This window comes from Eschrichtius robustus, chromosome 14 (genome assembly GCF_028021215.1).
Source record: "Eschrichtius robustus isolate mEscRob2 chromosome 14, mEscRob2.pri, whole genome shotgun sequence".
Classification (NCBI taxonomy): Eukaryota; Metazoa; Chordata; class Mammalia; order Artiodactyla; family Eschrichtiidae; genus Eschrichtius; species Eschrichtius robustus.
The window spans coordinates 58026028-58046301 of NC_090837.1; the positions used below are offsets into that span (position 1 = coordinate 58026028).

General features: G+C 34.1%; 1 protein-coding gene across 3 annotated transcripts in view; it reads left to right on the top strand.

Annotated features, from left to right (window-relative positions):
* PIK3C3 (phosphatidylinositol 3-kinase catalytic subunit type 3) overlaps positions 1–20274 on the top strand; it is a 180665-nt gene that overhangs the window by 135773 nt on the left and 24618 nt on the right. The window contains exons 21-22 of one of the 3 annotated variants that reach the window (XM_068563202.1): positions 6984–7058; positions 18115–18187. In XM_068563202.1, the coding sequence (XP_068419303.1) occupies positions 6984–7058; positions 18115–18140 (101 nt within the window). In that variant the 3' untranslated portion in view covers positions 18141–18187. Of the gene's footprint in view, positions 1–6983; positions 7059–18114; positions 18294–20274 lie in introns of those variants that run through there. The other 2 variants (XM_068563201.1, XM_068563200.1) reach the window with 2 other exon arrangements.

Genomic DNA, 20274 nt, shown 5'->3' on the forward strand with positions numbered 1-20274 from the left:
CTTTCATCAGTGTCTTACAGTTTTCTGCATACAGGTCTTTTGCCTCCTTAGGTAGGTTTATTCCTAAGTATTTTATTCTTTTTGTTGCAATAGTAAATGGAAGTGTTTCCTTAATTTCTCTTTCAGATTTTTCATCATTAGTGTATAGGAGTACAGGAGATTTCTGTGCATTAATTTTGTATCCTGCTACTTTACCAAATTCATTGATTAGCTCTAGTAGTTTTCTGGTAGCATCTTTAGGATTCTGTATGTGTAGTATCATGCCATCTGCAAACAGTGACAGCTTTACTTCTTCTTTTCTGATTTGGATTCCTTTTATTTCTTTTCTTCTCTGATTGCTGTGGCTAAAACTTCCAAAACTATGTTGAATATTAGTGGTAAGAGTGGGCATCCTTGTCTTGTTCCGGATTTTAGAGAAAATAGTTTCAGTTTTTCACCATTGAGAACGATGTTGGCTATGGGTTTGTTGTATATGGCCTTTATTACGTTGAGGTAAGTTCCCTCTATCCCTACTTTCTGGAGAGTTTTTAGCATGCGTGGGTGTTGAATTTTGTCAAAAGCTTTCTCTGCATCTATTGAGGTTATCATATGGTTTTTATCCTTCAGTTTGTTAATATGGTATATCACATTGATTTGCGTGTATTGAAGAATCCTTGCATCCCTGGGATAAACCCCACTTGATCATGGTGTATGATCCTTTTAATGTGCCTTTGGATTCTGTTTGCTAGTATTTTGTTGAAGATTTTTGCATCTATGGTCATCAGTGATATTGGTCTGTAGTTTTCTTTTTTTGTGACATCTTTGTCTGGTTTTGGTATCAGGGTTATGGTGGCCTCGTAGAATGAGTTTGGCAGTGTTCCTCCTTCTGCTATATTTTGGAAGGGTTTGAGAAGGATAGGTGTAGCTCTTCTCTAAGTGTTTGATAGAATTCGCCTGTGAAGTCACCCAGTCCTGGGTTTTTGTTTGTTGGAAGATTTTTAATCACAGTTTCAATTTCAGTGCTTGTTATTGGTCTGTTTATATTTTCTCTGTCCTCCTGGTTTTGTCTCGGGAGGTTGTGCTTTTCTAAGAATTTGCCCATTTCTTCCAGGTTGTCAATTTTATTGGCATATAGTTGCTTGTAGTAATGCCTCATGATTCTTTGTATTTCTGCAGGGTCAGTTGTTACTTCTCCTTTTTCATTTCTAATTCTGTTGATTTGAGTCTTCTCCCTTTTTTCTTGATGAGTCTGGCTAGTGGTTTATCCATAGATGCATCTTTGCAATCACTTAACTATTTTGTATTTATAAGTCATTTCTTCCTGGAAGCTGTAATTTTTCCCTTGATTTTCCCTGAGTTTGAGTAAGCAATTAAGTAGACTGTGGGAAAAGTCTGTCAGGAATAATTATATTTTTGATAAATCTCTAGAGCTAAGATAACAGTGCTATGTTAGGAGGTGCCTCTCATAGTATTTTAGATTAGTACTTATGGTCCCTTTCTGGAAATAAGTAAGTAGTGGCATGCCATAGGGATTAATTCAAATATTTCAACCACTTATGCCTATTCTCATGAAGTTTATATTCTAGAGGATTATTTTTTATTTTCTTAGGAGATTTTTTTTTTTTTTTTTATAACTAGATTGTTTAAGGGAGGGTTAATAAAGGAGTTGACACTAGAGTTGAGCCCTGAATATTGACACTAGAGTTGAGCCCTGAATAGTATATGGCATATATCATGTTATACCTGTTCTACATAAATATTATATTTATGCTTATGTCCATATTTCTACTTAAACAGTCAAGCTTGGGGAAGCAAGTAGAGGATTTTCTAGACATATAACAACTATATTTAAACTTTCCTATCATTTTATGGCTTATAAATTGCTCCCTTATACATGACATTTTTTTTATTTTTCACAATGCTCCCATGAGGTAGTATTCCAGATTATTTTGTACTACGTAATTTATTCCCAAATTTATACTTGATACATTTTTGGCTGAGAAGTATAAAGAAAATATAATATTCCTAGGAACTTTTAAATTACTGAAATAAAATGTGTGTATGTATATTCATATTCCTTGTGGTTTTAATTCTTATTTTAACCTAAGGAACGTTACATGTGTTACATGTAACTGCTTACCCATAAAAATGATCACATACAGTGTATTTAGATTTTAAGACTAAAAAAAATTGAAGCATCTAAGAGAAAATGTTTCCCTTTATTAACTAACTCTGTATTTCTCTCTCCTTTCCCTCTTTCCCTTCCTGCTTTACTTCCTTTCCTCTTTCCTTTTTTCCCTTTTCTCTTCTATTCATTTTTTTCTCCATTAAGTCTGTGTTTTCTAAGATCTGAAAAATTAATGTACTTCTAAAGGCTTGATAGATCACTCACATGGCTGGCAGCTTATACTGTTTTTCATCAAGGCTTGTCAATCAAGGCAACCATACAAGGCTTCCCTACGGCTTGTGTTTCTCAGAGCTGGGTTTCAAGAGGAAGTATTCTAAGAGACAGGAAGTAGAAACTTTTGGTTTCTGAAGGCCTGGATTGGGAAGCTGGCAGTTTGTCACTTCTGTCATATTGTGTTGGTCAAAGGAGTCACAGAACCTGCCTGGATTCAAGGGGAAAGGATATAGTTCCCATCTTGAATGAAAAGCATGTTAAGGAATCTTTAATCTGCCACACCTAGTTTTCAGTATTTTATTACCTGAGATATTTTGTATGCCATCAAGCAATTACCTCGTGTCTTTTTACTTTCTGATAGTTACAGTAAATTTTTTTACCTTGTAAATCTATTTAATAAAGAAATGTTAACTTTTTCTACTTGAAGTATATATGCACACAACCTTATAAGTATTGACTAAAGTTTGAAAACCCTGCTCACTTAAAAAAAGTACTGGAACAATATTTTATAATATGTGCTAAATGTCATAGTATTGTGCCTTTTATATAATGTTCCGTTTTTTCCCATTAGCTAATGAAAATATGACTTTTTTTAATGTAAAAAAAAATAGCCATTTAAATTGTACCTGGACAGTTAACTTCAAATTAGATATTCTTCCTAATAAAAGCATTTCACATTTCTTCATATCCTGATAACTGATTTGATGGCAGGCCTTCTCTTCATCTTATTTTGAATACCCTTTTGTTTTCTATATGTATTGCTATGTTACAAAATAATTTTTTGTGTTTCAGTGAGTTTGGTAGCATTCCAGGTAATGTTGCAAGTTGAAAGCCATTATTTGAATTTTTTATTAGAGGATTCAATGCTTAATAAGTTGCAACATTGTACTAGAATCTGATTGTTGGGCATTATCACATAGATGCATGTATTATAAGTTTCATTGTAAAAAGTAATGTTTTAGGTTTTTGGCAAAGTGTAAGAAGATGAATGCGATTAGTTATGGTGACATTTTTTCCAGATTATGCAGGGTGTCAAATCTATATTATGCAAGTAAATGTGGGAACACTGATTATTCTCACACTCATATCTTTACTAGTAAAGAGAGATAGTATTGTTTAGTTGTCTATATTTCTCTGTATTTTGCTTTAAGTCAAAGTTGTTTTGTAAAACCAATTTCAAGATGTTTGTGTATCTCACATGAAGTCCAAATACTAATGAATAGCATCCTTTTGACAAGATTCTCTTGGACAGGTATAGTGTTTCCATTATAGTTAAAGAATAACTTCAGTTTTCCTGAAACTCTTCTGATCTACTCTGTGCCATCTCAAATCATTCTGAATATTGTTTATATCCTCAAAATTTCTGAGGATCATCCTACTCTTGCCTCACATACCTCTTTCAGGACCTAATCTTTTATGTTTTAAGTGTTGACATTTGAATTATTGAAACACCCCAAATTCTCACCTCCACCATTTATATATATGAAAGAGAGAAAGATCATATGCTGTCTCACTTGACTTAAAAAACATTTATTGAAATGATCATCCAACATATTTATGACCTTAACACACTGAGGCAGGGTAAAAAGGCTCTTTTTCATACATTTTCCACTTCCATTGGAAAATAATCCAGTAATAACAATGAAATATTACTGAGAAATCAAATTTGATGATAAAGAGTAGTTTATAAAAACATCTTGTTTTATCAGTAGAGACAAGCATAATTCATACATGTCTAGTTACATGAAAATTTTAGGTCAAAAATACTGTTGCTGTATATGTGAATCATTACTTTCATAGAGATAGCTAAACAACTTGAAACAAAGTAAATAGTGATAAAAATTAAACTAATTGTAATTTATAATTAATAAGAAGATAACTAGTACCATGTAACAACTCAGATGCACTGATAACACAATGATGTTCTTTGTGAAAATTGCAGGAGTTTCAGCTATCTTCATATGCATATTATCAGTAGGAGTTTTGTATCCTTGACAAGTGGCAACCAGATTTCTAAGTGAATCCCTTATTAGAGAACTCAGTGTGCTAAGTTCTAATGTGTTCTCAGTTCTCTTTACCAATATCAGATTTAATATCCTTCAGTTAAGTCACTTACTAGTTTTTCAGTGGAGAGCCTTTAGTCATTTGTGGAACTGCATATTTTGCAGCAGTTTTAGAGCAATGCTACTGCAAGTATAATCCAACAGCATTAGCTTCACCTGGGCACTTGTTTGTATTACAGACTCTCAGGCCTTTCCCCTGCTGTTTGGATCAGAATCTGCATACAGGATTCCCTGGGGATTCTTAGGTGCATTAGAACACTAGAGAGGGCTTTTCAAACTTTGATATATATAACAATCACTCTCTGGACACTGCCCCTGGAGACTCTGATGCAATAGGAATGAAGTAAGGCTTAAGAGTTTGCATTTTTAACAAGATTCTAGGTGGTAGTGAAACTGCCAGTCTGTGTATCACATTTTGAGTAGCAATGCCCTAGATCAAATGTCAGTCAATTTTTCCCTAAAGCCTTTCAGATAGTAAATATATTTATACTTTTCAGGCCAGGTGGTCTCTGTTGCAACCATTCAACCAGGCCATTATAGTGCTTAAGAAATATTGAAATAAATGGGCGCGGCTCTGTTCCAATAAAGTTTCTTTATAAAATATAAAAACAGAGGGGGACCAATTTGGGCCATCAAGCTGTATTTGCTCATCCTTTATATAAATGACCCTCAAGTCCCCCAGTGGCCCAACTACCAGTTTCATTCAGCATCAGTTAACATAATCTAACTATAGTGGTTTACACACGTAACAGTTACTTTCTTTTTTGTAAGAAGCCCAGATGTAAGCCATTACTGTTGTTGTTTTAACTCTTTAGGGATGTTAGTGTCAACCAAGGTCTCTGATTCCCTTGGTCAGCTCCCTCTATAAAAATGCTCACCACAAAACTACATTTGCCTATGTCTTACTGGACAGGCCTAACTTCAAGTGAGGCTGGGAAATGTAGTCTTTTATGTAGGTACAGTCTTGCCCCAGAAATCTTAGTTTGGTCTTGTTTTAAGGAAGAAGTGTACATAGGATATTGCGTTGTTGGCAAACTAGTAGTCGTCGTCACACTACAGACTATATTTCGAGAATAACTGATTTGTTTAGTCAACTGTAACTGATTTGTTACAGTTAAGTGAAAATTATTAGTAGACCAGTAATATGATTAGAAGCATTTTTTTGAATGATAGTATGCTTTCTTTCATTCATTCTCTACATATGGATATATTTTGAAATATATATAATATATAATTTTATCTAGAATTAGGGTATGGTGTGTTATTCTAAACAAATATACTTGAGCTTAAATATCTTGTTGAATGTTACATCCATCAAAATAGCCACTTTGGGAAGGAGGAATTACACAGAGTACTGTGCAAAAGTGGCATAAGCAATGATGTTAGAGTCTAACTTAGTTTTAAACCCCAGCCCAGTGACCTTGGACAATCCTGTTAACTTCTGGAGCCTTAGGTTTTTTCATTTGAAGGATGGTGATAATACTTAACTGACATCATTAAAAGCGTTAGACATGATGAATGTAGTGTGCCTAGCTAAGAACCTAGCCTTCAATAAATTGTAACTGTGTTTATAATTGTAATTGAAGATTAATCTGATGATGGATGTCATTGCTTAAGTCACTTTTGGACTTCCAGAATGGCCTTCAGAACCTGAATTAAATGAACTTTAGTATTAATCGAATTTAGACAGGATTAATTTGGTCATTAACAGGTGGTCCGATCTTTTTTCTACATAGTGTCTGAAAAAAACATGTGTTTGTAAATACTGGCATAGTCATATGTGTGTTTGCAAGTTGCATTTGTTCTTAAGTTACTAATGCGAGAAACAGAACAGAAAAAAAACAGCTTCAAACAAGTGTTATTTGCTTAAATTTTTGGAGCACTTTCATTGTGCGCCAGGTTTCCAGACTTTAGAAGAGAAAGAAAAACAGAATAAAGGTAGAGACAGTGACTCTGCCCCTGGTCCTGCTCATGTAATTTGTCTTAATTTAGAGGATTATGCTGTGAACTTCATACATGCCTTTACCACACATGAATTCATTTGTTTTTCTATCTGCTGGCACTTCAAGATTGTTTCTCTAAAGATTTTTTTTTTTAATTCTGCACTTACTTTTGTTATAGTATAGATAAGATGGTTGTGGGATGGTTGACTTCATTATGTGTGTTTCTGCAGACACATTTTTTTCACAGTCATTCTTAACATATATCTAATTTGAAATGAAAAACGATAGACACATGTTATAATTAAGGTTTCTGAAACCTCATTTAACTTTTGATTAAAGTGACTTTTATAATTCGACAGAATTTTACAGGATATTTTTTCTGTTGCAAATAATAATTTCAGTTTCAAGTGATAACCTCTTCATAGAGTCAAAGATTACACATTTAATTTGAGAATTTAGGTAAGAAGTCAGAAAGAGTAGTAATCAATTTGAAATTAAAATAGCACAAACTGCTGTTGTATTCAGTTGTATGTATTACCTGGTTTGCATGTGTTTTTCACAATTCTTTTGTCTTTTGTTTTTGAACTGTTATTGCAGCTGGATATTGCGTGATTACATATATTCTTGGAGTTGGAGACAGGCACCTGGATAACCTTTTGCTGACAAAAACAGGTAACAAATAATGGCTAGTAGCAGATATACATTTTATATGCCAGTGATTTTTGCCCTGGAATCTACTTCGTAAGAAAATAAATTGCATAAGTGAATTTAAATTGAAGTCCCTTTATATGGTACCTTGGAAGGACATGTAAGGGAATCTCCCATCCCTTATAAGAACTGCTTTAGTAGAAATCCTACAGCTGGTCATCTAGTCCTTACTTCTTGAAATGCCTCCTTTAGTGGGAAGCCCATAATGTTTGCAAGCAGTCTAATCTCTTTCTGTACAGCTCTAGTTAGAATGTTTAAATGTTCTTTCTCTTATCAAACAACACTGAACTCACATTAACTTCTATCTTTAATTCTTTACCTTTTCCCCTTGGAGTTATGTGGAATAATCATTCTCATCCTCCTTCTTCCTAATAACTCCTTGGCCCCATGGCTTTAAACACCATCTCTGTGCAACTTCCAAACTTACTCTATTTCAGTCCATTTCATTAGCTGTTTACTTGAAATCCTAAATATACAGCTAGTCATAAAAGTTGTTTTCTTCCTCCACTACCTGCCTGATAAGCTGCTCCTCACTTGGTTTCCCCATCTTAATAAATAGTAACATCACCTACTCAGTTGTTTACGCCCCAGACTTGGGAGTCATTTTTAATTGCACTATTGACTTCATCTTACATATCGAATCTATTATCAAATTGTATCTACTGCTCACCAAAATAAATCATAAAGTTACCCCCTCTTCATTTCTACTGCTTTGATCCCATTTGAAACCACCAATATCTTTTGCCCAAACTGTATGATTAAAATCTGAACTCTTTACTGTAGCCATTGTGGCTTGCCTACACTAACAGGTTTGAATGTCTGAATGTAAAATCACTCCTGTCGTGGGCAAGTGTCCTTGTTGTTTCTTCTTCCTGGGAAGCTCTTCTCTCAGATCTTTCAAGACTTTGGTTAGTAAGTCTAAGATTGAATGGCATCTTTTTAGAGTAGCCTTTTCTAACTCTCCAGTCAAATAATATTTATATACCTGCCACCCCACTCCTCTCCATTACTCTCTATTTATTATTCTGTTTTGTTTTCTTTATAGCACTTATCACTAGCTTAAGGTATCTTTTTTTAATATAATTCAACAAATATTTATTGAGCACCTGCTATATTTTAGGTATTGTTCTAGGTGCTAGGGATACCAAAATAAACAGGACAGAAATCCTAGCCCTCATGGAGCTTGTTGACTTCTTAATCATCACCCTCTCCCAGTCCGGATGTAGGTTCCATGAGCGCAGGGACCTTGTCCATGCACTTTGCCACCGTGCCTCCAGAGCCTTGAACAATGCCTAGCTAAAATGTTTGATAAATCATTGTTGAATTAATGAATAAATATTTCTGTTCTTCTATGTAGCCTTTTCTTCCATATGCCAAATAATCCAAGTTTCTTCAGCCCTTCAAAAAATAGATTTTAAAGTACCCTTAAAATAGTCTCTCAGGTAAGGACATTATGTAGTTTGTTAGTATTCCTCCAAATTTTGATACCAAAAATTTAACATAATATATTGAGTGTAGCCTGACTAATTATTAATATAGTAACCATGTTAATTCATGTAGTCTGGAATTTCATATATTCAGTTTTAAATTATTGGTGTGAAAAATAATCTGGTAAAATTTGCATGTGGGAACCATGTCTGTATCAACGCCAGGCAGTCCCTTTAATTACCAAAGCCTGAAGGAGTATAATCAGATTGCATTGGAGGTTCTTGCCAAATTTACTAATTTAGCAAAGGATATTTATAAAACGTTATGCTGTGTTTGGAAAAAATTATAATTTGGAAAAAGTTTTCCTGTGTTGTTTTCTTAGCTCTCTTTTTCAGTTGAATCTTTTAACCACAAGAATCAAACTACCAAAATAATTCCATTTGTTTTTATATTGTAATCATTTTATAACCACAGTGGAATTCTTTAATGTATAGAGTAGCATTACATCTATAATGTTATATTCACAGATCTTACTTGTCTCTTCTTTTGGAAATTGATAAATAATAGACCGTTTTCTGTTGGACTTTGAGAACTGCTCTGTCTTGTGTGTGTCTGTGTGTATTGATGGGGATACTTTAAGAGTAAGATTTGGAAAGAAAGGTCTACCTAATATACTTTTTTGGCCCAGGTCATAGATACTTGTGTGGAAATTGAATTGTAAAATTTCAAAAACAGGTTTTAAGCTTCTTGTCACCAGTTTTCCACTAGAGGGTGCTCTAAATTTTGTTTTAAGCTTACTTTAAAATGTGCTAGATAAGAGGCACATTCTCTTTCTTTTAAAACAGCATTTCTTTGAGTTATTTCTTCTTAACTGCTCTTTAATAATTTCATCCACTTATATCATACAACAAGCATTTTACATCTTCCTCACTAGGATAAATGTTTTAAATTTTTGGATTTAGTTTGAATGAAATTGGATTGTATAAGGAAAGACCGATTATGTCAAGGCAAATGGAAGTATATAAGACATTCCTCAACTTCTAGAAATTTATAATGATTTATTTTAAAATGTTTGTGTGTCTACTCATTTTTTACTAACAGTCCATATTGCAAAGCAGTTTCAAGTTATATTAATTACATATGTTATAATTAGACTTTGTATAGTTTAGACAACTATTACATATTTAAAATGAATTTTGAAGGTGTTTCATTGCAGGAAATAGATTTCAATGCTTGTACTTAAAAATGCCTTGAATATTATGAAGCATCTTCCATTGTATATTTTGGATCCATTGTGCCTTCAACACAGACCATAACATATTAAAAAACTTAGAACTTTAGATTCTCTTATATAACTCTACAGTCTCTCAGTGTTGATGGAGCTTTTATTAATGATAAATAGCATTTCTCCCATTCTTCAAAATAAAATACCTTTTGTCTTCTATTCTCATTTTCCAGCTTGGGCAGGTTTGTGTGTGTGTGTGTGTGTGTGTGTGTGTGTTTGTTTTTCTTGGGCAGGTTTAGATGGTTTGGAATTGTAATCAGAGTACTACTGATTTGTCAGTGCCCAGTTCCCTGGTATGAGAGATGGAACAGAGAGGAAGGAGACACCCAGATTTCATTTCACTGTGGTCTTTTGGGGATTCACCCTAAATACACACTGTTCCACCTGTAAATATAGATAAGACAGAAAAGGGTCAGACTAAGAACTTCAGGAATGTGTGGAGGAAAATGTTTCATCTCTTATAGAGAATTTCAAAATCTGTACAATGATAATGTACAAAAATGCAAAATATAAGTCTCAATTTCAGATTTCCCAGAAATTTTTTGCCCATGCTTTAATTGGTTGTGGATATTTTTAACTTGGTTGAAGTTTCCTCAACTTGTGCAGCAGAGGGCGTTGTGTATCTACCACAAATGTAAAAGTCTGGTAATTCCTTTGTCAATGTTATGGTTTTCTACAAACATATTTGGGGTGAATGATATTTCACTTATTAATGCATTAATATATTATTTTGGCAAGAAACTACAAAATTTAAGCTGTGATACAAGATTGGAAAAAAAGTGAATTTTTTTCATAGTTGCTGTCCTTTGAGGAAGCTTTAAGAAGTTTATTCAGGGTAATTCAATTGTGGCAGGACTCAAATGAGATTAGACTTGAGTTTATCTCAACTCTTTGGAAAAAGTTTTGTTTTTATTTTTGAGAATTTGAGGGGGAAAAAAAGGACCAGTATAACTGAAAAACGTGCTGTTTGTTTATGGTATACAGACTTTATGATATAAGTAACATATAAAATTAATATGTAAATAACTGAAAAACATTCACAAAAGAGAAGTAGGAACTGGGTATCTGTAGTAAATGGAAAGTTTTTTGTAGGTCCTAAAGATGGCCTTGTTATAACCTGGGCTTATCCATTTATATAGTGAGAGGAGTGGTAGCTTTTTTGTCTGTGGTGGCACTTCAGAGTAATATCCTTTGAGCCTTTTGTCAGAAAGCTCAGAGGAAAGAAAAATAGTCATTTTTATCCTAATTGCACATTGCTTTCAATACATCTCCTATCCTGATCTTATCATTCTTTAATTTTATGTACAGTTGATTCACTTCCCTTTTTTTAATTCTGGGGAACAATCTCACGTAGGAGTTAATATGTCAAGCTCTAAAGTCAAATTCTTTGTGTTTAAATTGCCGCTCCACCATTGTATGACCAATCAAGTTATCTAATATATCTGTGTCTCAGTCTCTTCTTCTCAATGCATAAATAATAATAGAATCTCTCTCCTGGTGTGAGGGTTGAATGATTTAATATGGTAGAATTTTGTATTGTACTGAACACATAGTAAACATTCCTTGTGGGCTAACTATTATGGTTTTGTTTGTTTATTTCACCACCAGGAAATAAGAATGCCTTCCTCATTTAGCTTATATACCTGTTATTTGTAATCATAATTTTAGAGATAAGAAAATAATATATCTCAAAAACTTTTTCCACCCTAAAATCCAAACTCCTGTAAGTTACTGCCCTCTAAAATCTCCTTTGAGTGGCTCATTATTTTAGTATATGTGCTTGTTTATTCTCTGGAACATGAGAGAAAGGAGTATAAAAAGCTCTGTGCATAGTAGGCACCTAGTAAATGCTTTGAAAATAAGTAAATGAACTAGGTTTTTTCATGTCATTTTAATCTATCCTCAGGGTTTCAGAAAAATCTGTTTACTGTCAAAACTTATTTTTACTATAGATTGTGGATATACTATTATTTACCAGTTTGATTTGTATTTCTCAGTTGATATATGCAAAAGAGAGCCAAGCACATAAGACCTTCCCTTTTTATCCATAAGTACTTTTTTAGTCTTTATTGATCATTACTTTATTTTTTATTTATTTATTTATTTATTTTAAGAGCTAAGGGTCTGGCTTTTTTTTTTTTAATTATTAGCACCTTTAATTATTATTTATTTATTTATTATGGCTGTGTTGGGTCTTCGTTTCTGTGCGAGGGCTTCCTCCAGTTGCGGCAAGCGGGGGCCACCCTTCATCGCGGTGCGTAGGCCTCTCACTATCGTGGCCTCTCTCGTTGCGGAGCACAGGCTCCAGACGTGCAGGCTCAGTATTTGTGGCTCACGGGCCTAGCTGCTCCGCAGCATGCGGGATCCTCCCAGACCAGGGCTCGAACCCGTGTCCCCTGCATTAGCAGGCAGATTCTCAACCACTGCACCACCAGGGAAGCCCGATCATTACTTTAGATGTTGAAATAATGAGGACTTGTCTTCACGTGAATAATTTTCTTTTTAACATTATTTAAAATCTGATCTTTTGAAAGTTTCTTAAATATTTAGTATCAGGAAGTCAGTCTGTATGTTAACTGAAACCTATCATAAGGAAAATGTTAATTTTTGTAGAGGCTGCTTTTTTTTTTTTTAAGTTTGTTTGAGAAGAACATTGTATCTTCTCATTAGAGGTAATAAAAAATGATAAAGGGCTATACTTTTTTTACCTAAGGAGGTGCAAATTACTTTATGGATAGAGTAACTTAGACTGGGTCATGAAGAATGTGTTGGATTTGTATGGGATACAAATGGAGAAAAGCACACATTCCAGTAAAATATCCAGAAGCTGAAATAAGCCATGCCTTCGCAGGTAATATATAGGCTGGTTAGAGAAATTTGATGTCAGATTATGGAGGGAAATGAATCTACTTCCTTTCGGATTACCTTTATATGGCAAAGCTTAATTCAGTCACTGAAGTAAAACTGTAGATTAGGATAGTAAATTTTTTAATGTAAGTTTTATCAGATGATATATTCCTTAATGCTGGGTAGACACTGTTTTGCTTCGAAATGAATAATTTGGGGGGAGGTTACATTTTAATGTATTTTAAAGCATTCAAAACTTCATAAACTAAAATATTAAAAAGTTATTTTTATAGTAATCCCAGAACAAAAAACAGTGTCAAATTTTAAGGTAATGATGTTGAACAGCACAAGGAAACTATAACCATTAGTCTGAATATGAGTTTTAATTCATTTAGGTGATTCATCTTGCCACTGTCCCCTCCACGATGACCTGACTGAGGCTGAGAGTTGTATTAGTCAGTATAAGGTAGATCAGAAGTCCTCAAGCTTCTGAGTATATTAGAATCAAGAGAGCCAGTTAAAATACAAATTGCTGGGCCCCAGGCTCAGAGTTTTTGATTTAGTAGGTATGGTAGGGCCTGAGAATTTGTTTTAATAGCAAAGAAAACTATCAGTAATTCTCTGAAAAGGTTATTAAGATTCTTCTCCCCTTTTAAAATCCATTTCTATTTAGAGGCTTGGTTCTTTCACTTCAATCAAAACAATATATCATAATAGATTGAAAGAAGAAACCAGTATGAGAATCCAGCTTCTCCTATGAAGCCAGACATTAAAAAGATGTGCAAAATGTAAGGCAGTGCCACTCTTCTCATTAATTATATTTTGTTTTGGAAAGTAGTTATTATTAATAGAAATCAAATTTATGTTAAAACGTTATTGAATTGTTATTTTTAAGCTAATTAATATTTTTAAAATGTCTCAGTTTCAATTTCAAATGTAGTAAATATCAATATAGGTAGTCCAACTAAGGCTTTTTTGGGGTCCTGAATAATTTGTAAGAGTATAAAGGGTCCTGAGACCATGATCTTTTAGAATTGCTTTTTGAAGGCCATTGTTTTTCATCTTCAAAGGGTTAATTACTGTTCTGCTTCAGACATTAAAACAGTTCTCTAGAAGAAAAGAGTGTTTCAGGGAAAAAAACTTTGTTTTAATGACTGTAGGAAAAATGAAAATATATAACAGTTAAATATTCGTTTTTCTTGAATGGAAATAGACTATATAATCAGAGATACTAAGTAGACATGGTTTTGCCCCCTTTTCATTAGTTAGCTTAATGTTATCCCTGTTTATAAGAAGCCATCTTAACCATTGAATGTGAAGTGATAATAAATTATGTGAAACATTTAGCAGGTGATTGGAATGTCTATGCTAATCTGTACTTATGCATGACTTATTGTACTTTGTTACTCAAAAACTAGTTTTGAAAAATATTTCCTCATTACTATACTTTTTAACTATAAATGAAAATACCTCTAACCAAGTATATCATAAGGGTTTAACTAATAAGTGTTGGGAGCAGTGGGAGTGTAGGTGTAGGGAGCATTTTTAATTCTAAAATATAAGTTCCATTGTATCAATAAATAGTTATTCACAGCCTTCTTTTTTTCTAGGTTTTGTGGTAGGGCAACAGGAAAGATATAACATTCATGTAAGAAAGGCATTTTGGGGAAAAAAATAAAATGTCAGGTTATATACAAAAAAAATTGAGAGTGGGAAACTTACTGGGGAGTAGAGTGGCAGGGAAGAATTTTTGAATTTTGGAATTCTGTGGGGTTTTCAAAAAATTAGAGTCTGGATTATAGGAGAGATTACAGGAGAGAGTCAAGTAGAAGGAATAAGCAGCAGTGTAAAAAATGGAATAAGTACAGTTTTGAGATTGGTTGCATTTAATTATTAAATAGACAAAAGGTAAATCAAAAAAAAAAAGAAACTCTACCACTAAATACTATTAATTTTGGCAGTATCTAGTCTCTTTAATCCAAGAACTACAAATGTCTTCAACTACAATTTTAAAAATACATTCATGTCACTTATGCAAATAACAGGAAAATTTAATTAACACCTCTTATTCCCTTTATATTGCAAGGCAGGGACAAAAGAAGGTAGTTACAGTCAACATTAAGTTTGTTTTATGTACACTTTGCCCCTTGACTACTGGGGCGAGGTTTCCTATTAAAAAGCACCAAGCCCATTAAATAAACTCCGTGTGATGGTTGATACCATTTGATACATGATTTATTAAGGGTAGCAGTTTTGGGCTTCCCTGGTGGCGCAGTGGTTGAGAATCTGCCTGCCAATGCAGGGGACACGGGTTCGAGCCCTGGTCTGGGAAGATCCCATATGCCGCGGAGCAACTAGGCCCGTGAGCCACAATTACTGAGCCTGCGCGTCTGGAGCCTGTGCTCTGCAACAAGAGAGGCCACGATAATGAGAGGCCCGCGCACCGCGATGAAGAGTGGCCCCCACTTGCCGCAACTGGAGAAAGCCCTTGCACAGAAACGAAGACCCGACACAGCCATAAATAAGTAAATAAATTAATTAATTAAAAAAAAAATCAATTACAAAAAAAAAAAAAAAAGGGTAGCAGTTTTGAATCAAAGATTGGTCAAATAGGTTCTCTGCTCAGGTGGTGGGTATCAGTAGGAAATATATTGATAATAAAACATTATTTAAATAAATAAAACTAAGAAAGGTTTATCTGTACCTACGATATTGTAAGCTTCTAATTTCTTAACCTCCTGAAGGGTAGAATGGTATTTGTCTAACAAGGTAGATAATAAGTGGGAAGTCCAGGATGAAAATAAAGCAGAAAATGAAGTGCTTAGCTTAGTTGAACAGAGGATACGTGTTTAGCTGAAGGCAGTGAAACCTTTAACAGAAGTTGATCATGAACTTTTCACCAAATCATGAAAAATTCAATGATAGCATCCTCCCTTGAACCTTAAGAGATTAGGAGATGGTGCTTTCCCAGTAAGTACCAAATTTTCAAATTACTTATTCCAAAACTGATTTCTCGTCTTTGGGGAATCTTGGACTTCCCTTGGGAAATTGGTGAAGTCTGTGAACTTCCAAAAGTACTGGTTTCATTGTGTTTAGAGACCCTGAAGTGCATTTTGGAATTCTGAAAACGTGTTTTTCAATCAAGAGTAATATGTAGGACTGTTTTAAACAGAAATGAAACCCCCTGTGTTGACATATTACATTTTATAATCTTAAATATGTACAACATAAAACCTGATCTTAACTTACTATGCATCTACTCATACATAACTGTAAAATACAGATTTATAAGTTAAATAGTGTTACAAACTAGCAAAATTTAACCTAACAATATTAATGTGACAAAGGAATACTGAAACTAAATTGCCACTTGCTAGTGTGAATATGGTATAGATAATATAGTGTGAGTTTCAATTCAGAGTGCTGTTAATGTCCTGTCCCATGCTAATATTCTTACACTACTTTCCTCTACTTGAACTGCTTCATAACCTCCATTTATTCCTGATGCTGTAATGTAATTTTCAAGGTACTCTGCTTCTGTTAGTATTAGCCTGCAACAATTAAAGTAGCTTTGCTGTTTGATACCAACCCAGTCAAAAACACTGAAATCACAGGACAGTATTATGTAGTAAGATAACAAGCGTCCAGATGATCCAGACTCAGCCTTTATTAATTTCATTATAGATCTTCACAGAAATGAAGACACAAAAATTTTAAAACATGACAACATCTATAAGAACTATCAGGTTTCTAGAAGAAAATTTCTCACATCAATAATGTTATTAAAAGTTGTCTAAGCTGTAAAGGTGAAACTGAGATGTCATTGGTTAAATAAATGCAGAATAGCCACATTGCATGCTCCTGTATGCTAGACATTATCCTAGCTTTCAGGACTATAACAAAAATAAATTGAACAAGGTTCTTGATTATAAGACTCTTAATGGTTCATTAAAAGTTTAGTGTTGGGGAGAAAGAGGAGTGAACAAATAATTTCAATATACACCTCAGCTAAAGTGTTTTGATAGAAATAGGTGAGGTAGGAGCCTCATTAATAACTGCTTACCAAACGCATGCTGATTTAGGTAGCCCTAGTGCGAGCTAGAGGAAACTTTTAGCTAACCTGTTACTGCCTTTGTTTTTTGGGATGGGGAGACAAAACCACTTTTCAATTCTCCACAGGCTCCTTGCTATCTATATCTAATTAGAATTCCTTCTCATTTCACCTCCACCATTTGTCATTTACTATACTGGATATATCCAGATATATCCATTTAAAAAAATTCTTAAGAGACTATTGGGGAGGAAGAAATTTTCCTCTACCCTTCTAGTTTCTTCTGGCTGGTCTAAGAACTAAATTGACATGAGATTATTGACAGATTAACAGGAGAAAAACTAAAGTTTACTAACGTGTATATGGGAGAGACCCAGAAAAACTGTGAATAACTCACCAAAATGGCTGAAACCCTCACCTTAAAAACCATCTTTAGCTAAAGAGTAAGGAGGATGTTGGGGATAGTGGTTTGGGACCTCAAAGCGGGAGAGGCAATTGACAAGGAGATAGAAAAGCAAATGTTTGGTAAATGTTTGCTAGGCCATGCAAAGACAATAGGACACAAAGGAATTTTTAACAAACTTCGCTAAGTTCCTCCCTGTCTGCATGCATAGTTCATACTATAATAAATCTATGGTGATAGGTCCCTTCCTGGAACAGATCCTCTACTGACATTTTTTTAGGTAGCTGGGGGAAGGTCAAGTTTCGTCCTTTTGGGCCTTGATTGGTTTCAGCTCAAAAATAATTTTCATGCCAGAAAGACATTTTGGGGTGGCAAGTTTTGCTCCCCTATAAGACTTTAATAACCAATTTTCCAGTTTGAACAGAATATTTTAAACCTGGTATATCTTTAAAAAAAAAAAAAGATAATTTCAATAAATGGAAAACTGGTATTCAGTGCAATAGTTACATTGATGATGGTGCAGGGGAACAAAATTTGCTACCCCAAAATGTTTCTGGCATGCAGTTTCAAGCTGAAAACAATCAAGGCCAAAAAGCCTCTGGAAGCAGCTTTGACCTTGCCCCTAACTGACTGAAGAATTTAGATAGAGGGCCTATAACAGGAATAGAGCTATCACCAGAAATATCTGCAAAGAATACAGGCTAGGTGTGGTGGGCGAAACTCTTGGAGATTTAGAGTCCACTCTGTGTCCCATTGTCTCTGCAAGGCCTAGCAAACATTTGTTTCCCAAACGTTTGCTTTTCCATCTCCATGCCTTCCTCACGTTTGAAGTCCCAACTCCTACCCCAACATCCTCCTTTGTCTTTAGGTGAAGATGGTATTTAGGGTGAGGGTTTCAGCCATTTTGGCAAGTTACTTGGTTTTTCTGGGTCTCTTTCATGTCTACATGTTATTAAACTTTGGTTTGATTTTCTCTTAATCTGTCTCATGTCAATTTAATTCTTAGACCAGCCAGAGAACCTCGGAGGGTAGAGGAAAATTTCTTCCTCCTGGACAATGGCTACTTTTTCTACAGCCAGGTGATGATAATGTTTAAATCTCTGGTTAGTTGTCATTATGAGCACTCATTTGTAAGCTGTAGTTTCTCTTTGTATATGAATTCCATGTCCCAAAATTTAGTACACCTTCTGTCAACTCCAGATAATTTGCAATATAGTTTTCTTTACTGTTGTGGGAAAATAGTGCCAGTATCTATCTTGAATTTTACTTAAATTTAATATTATTATTACCTAAAACTTGGACTTTTTATTACCCAGCCTTGGCACATTTGAAGTTCTTTCTCATTTTCAGAGTTTTATAACGTTTCCAGTTTAATGTATTATTTAGTTTTTCTTTGTTAAGAAAGATGCCCGAAGAAGTTGCAGAAAATAAGATTGCTTATCTCTTTAATATTTAATTTTACTAATTTTTGGCAGTTGTGATCTCAGGTATCAGGGACATTTTAAACATGTTTAAAATGTATTAATATTTATTTTTGAACAAAGTTCAGTATTTAAAATTTAGAGTGATTGCTGTCTATCAAGTATTGTGTTAAGTATTAGCTATATTATCTCTTCTAGTTCTTCCATAGAAGGTAATTATCAGTATTAACCTGTTTTGTAGTTTAGAAAGTGAGCCTTAGAAAGGTTAAGCAACTTTATCAGGATCACATACCTGATCAAGTGAGATGTGAAGGTGTTTTAATAAAGGGACATTATGCTCCTGACTCGGAGTGCCTGCCAGGGCATTACTGTTACCTGGGACTTTGTTACAGCAACTAGAGTCAGTTCCATGCCCATCTTTGTTTATGTTTCCAACAGTGACCTAATGATGGTGTATAAAGTTCACAGATAACAGTGTTAATGCTCAGAGAAAGGCGTAGACAGAAGGGTATGGCTTAGCATTTTAACTGGATAGAGTCACTATCAAAAAATATTTTGCAAGATGGCAAAAGTGTGTAAAAACTCAGTACATGCACCTCAAGAACAATGGCTTGTGTCATTGAGGGAAAGAAATCGAAGCTTCCCCCAGAATGATGGAGGATAGGTTTCCACATAAAACAGGTCAGAATGCATTACAAGATAAATGAGAGTGGACAGGTTGCACTAGGGAAATTTTGAGTTGGCTTTTTAAATGAATTCATTTCTTTTTTTTTTTTTTAATTGGTTCACATGGCTTTATTGGATGAAAATAAGTAAAAGGAGCAAAAGTAAGAGAGTTGTTAACAAGAATTTTTGCAAAATATTTCAAGCACATAGCTACTACATCAGTGAAAGTACTGAACAATTCGTTTGGGATAATGTTGAAATAATGCTCCTATAGTTATAATAAGAAAATAAATTCTGAACGTTAAGAAAATAAACCTAATTTCATATTTCTCTCTTAAGTTCTAATAAGGTAATGGCTATTTTAATTCATATCTATAAATGCAAATGCATTACACAGAAAAAATATATTTGTTGTAACTTATCAACCTATCTTGATCTCATTTATAACAACTGAATACTTGATTTTATTATTAAGATATTTTTTAAATAAATTCCCTCACTAAAATATGTGAAAGAATTATGATAAGCCACTTTAGGAAGGCTTTTAACTATTTGGGGTTGTTATATAATAATCATCACCATAATGTTTTAGAGATTCAAATTCTAAGGAAAAAAATAACTTGTGTGTATAAGCAAAAGCTTTTTTTTTTAATTTTCAAATTTTATTTTATTTATATTTTTATACAGCAGGTCCTTATTAGTCATCAATTTTATACACATCAGTGTCTACATGTCAATCCCAATCGCCCAATTCATCACACCACCACCCCCACCACCCCGCCGCTTTCCCCCCTTGGTGTCCATACGTTTGTTCTCTACATCTGTGTCTCAATTTCTGCCCTGCAAACCGGTTCATCTGTACCATTTTTCTAGGTTCCACATATATGCGTTAATATACGATATTTGTTTTTCTCTTTCTGACTTACTTCACTCTGTATGACAGTCTCTAGATCCATCCACGTCTCAACAAATGACTCAGTTTCGTTCCTTTTATGGCTGAGTAATATTCCATTGTATATATGTACAACAGCTTCTTTATCCATTCGTCTGTCGATGGGCATTTAGGTTGCTTCCATGAC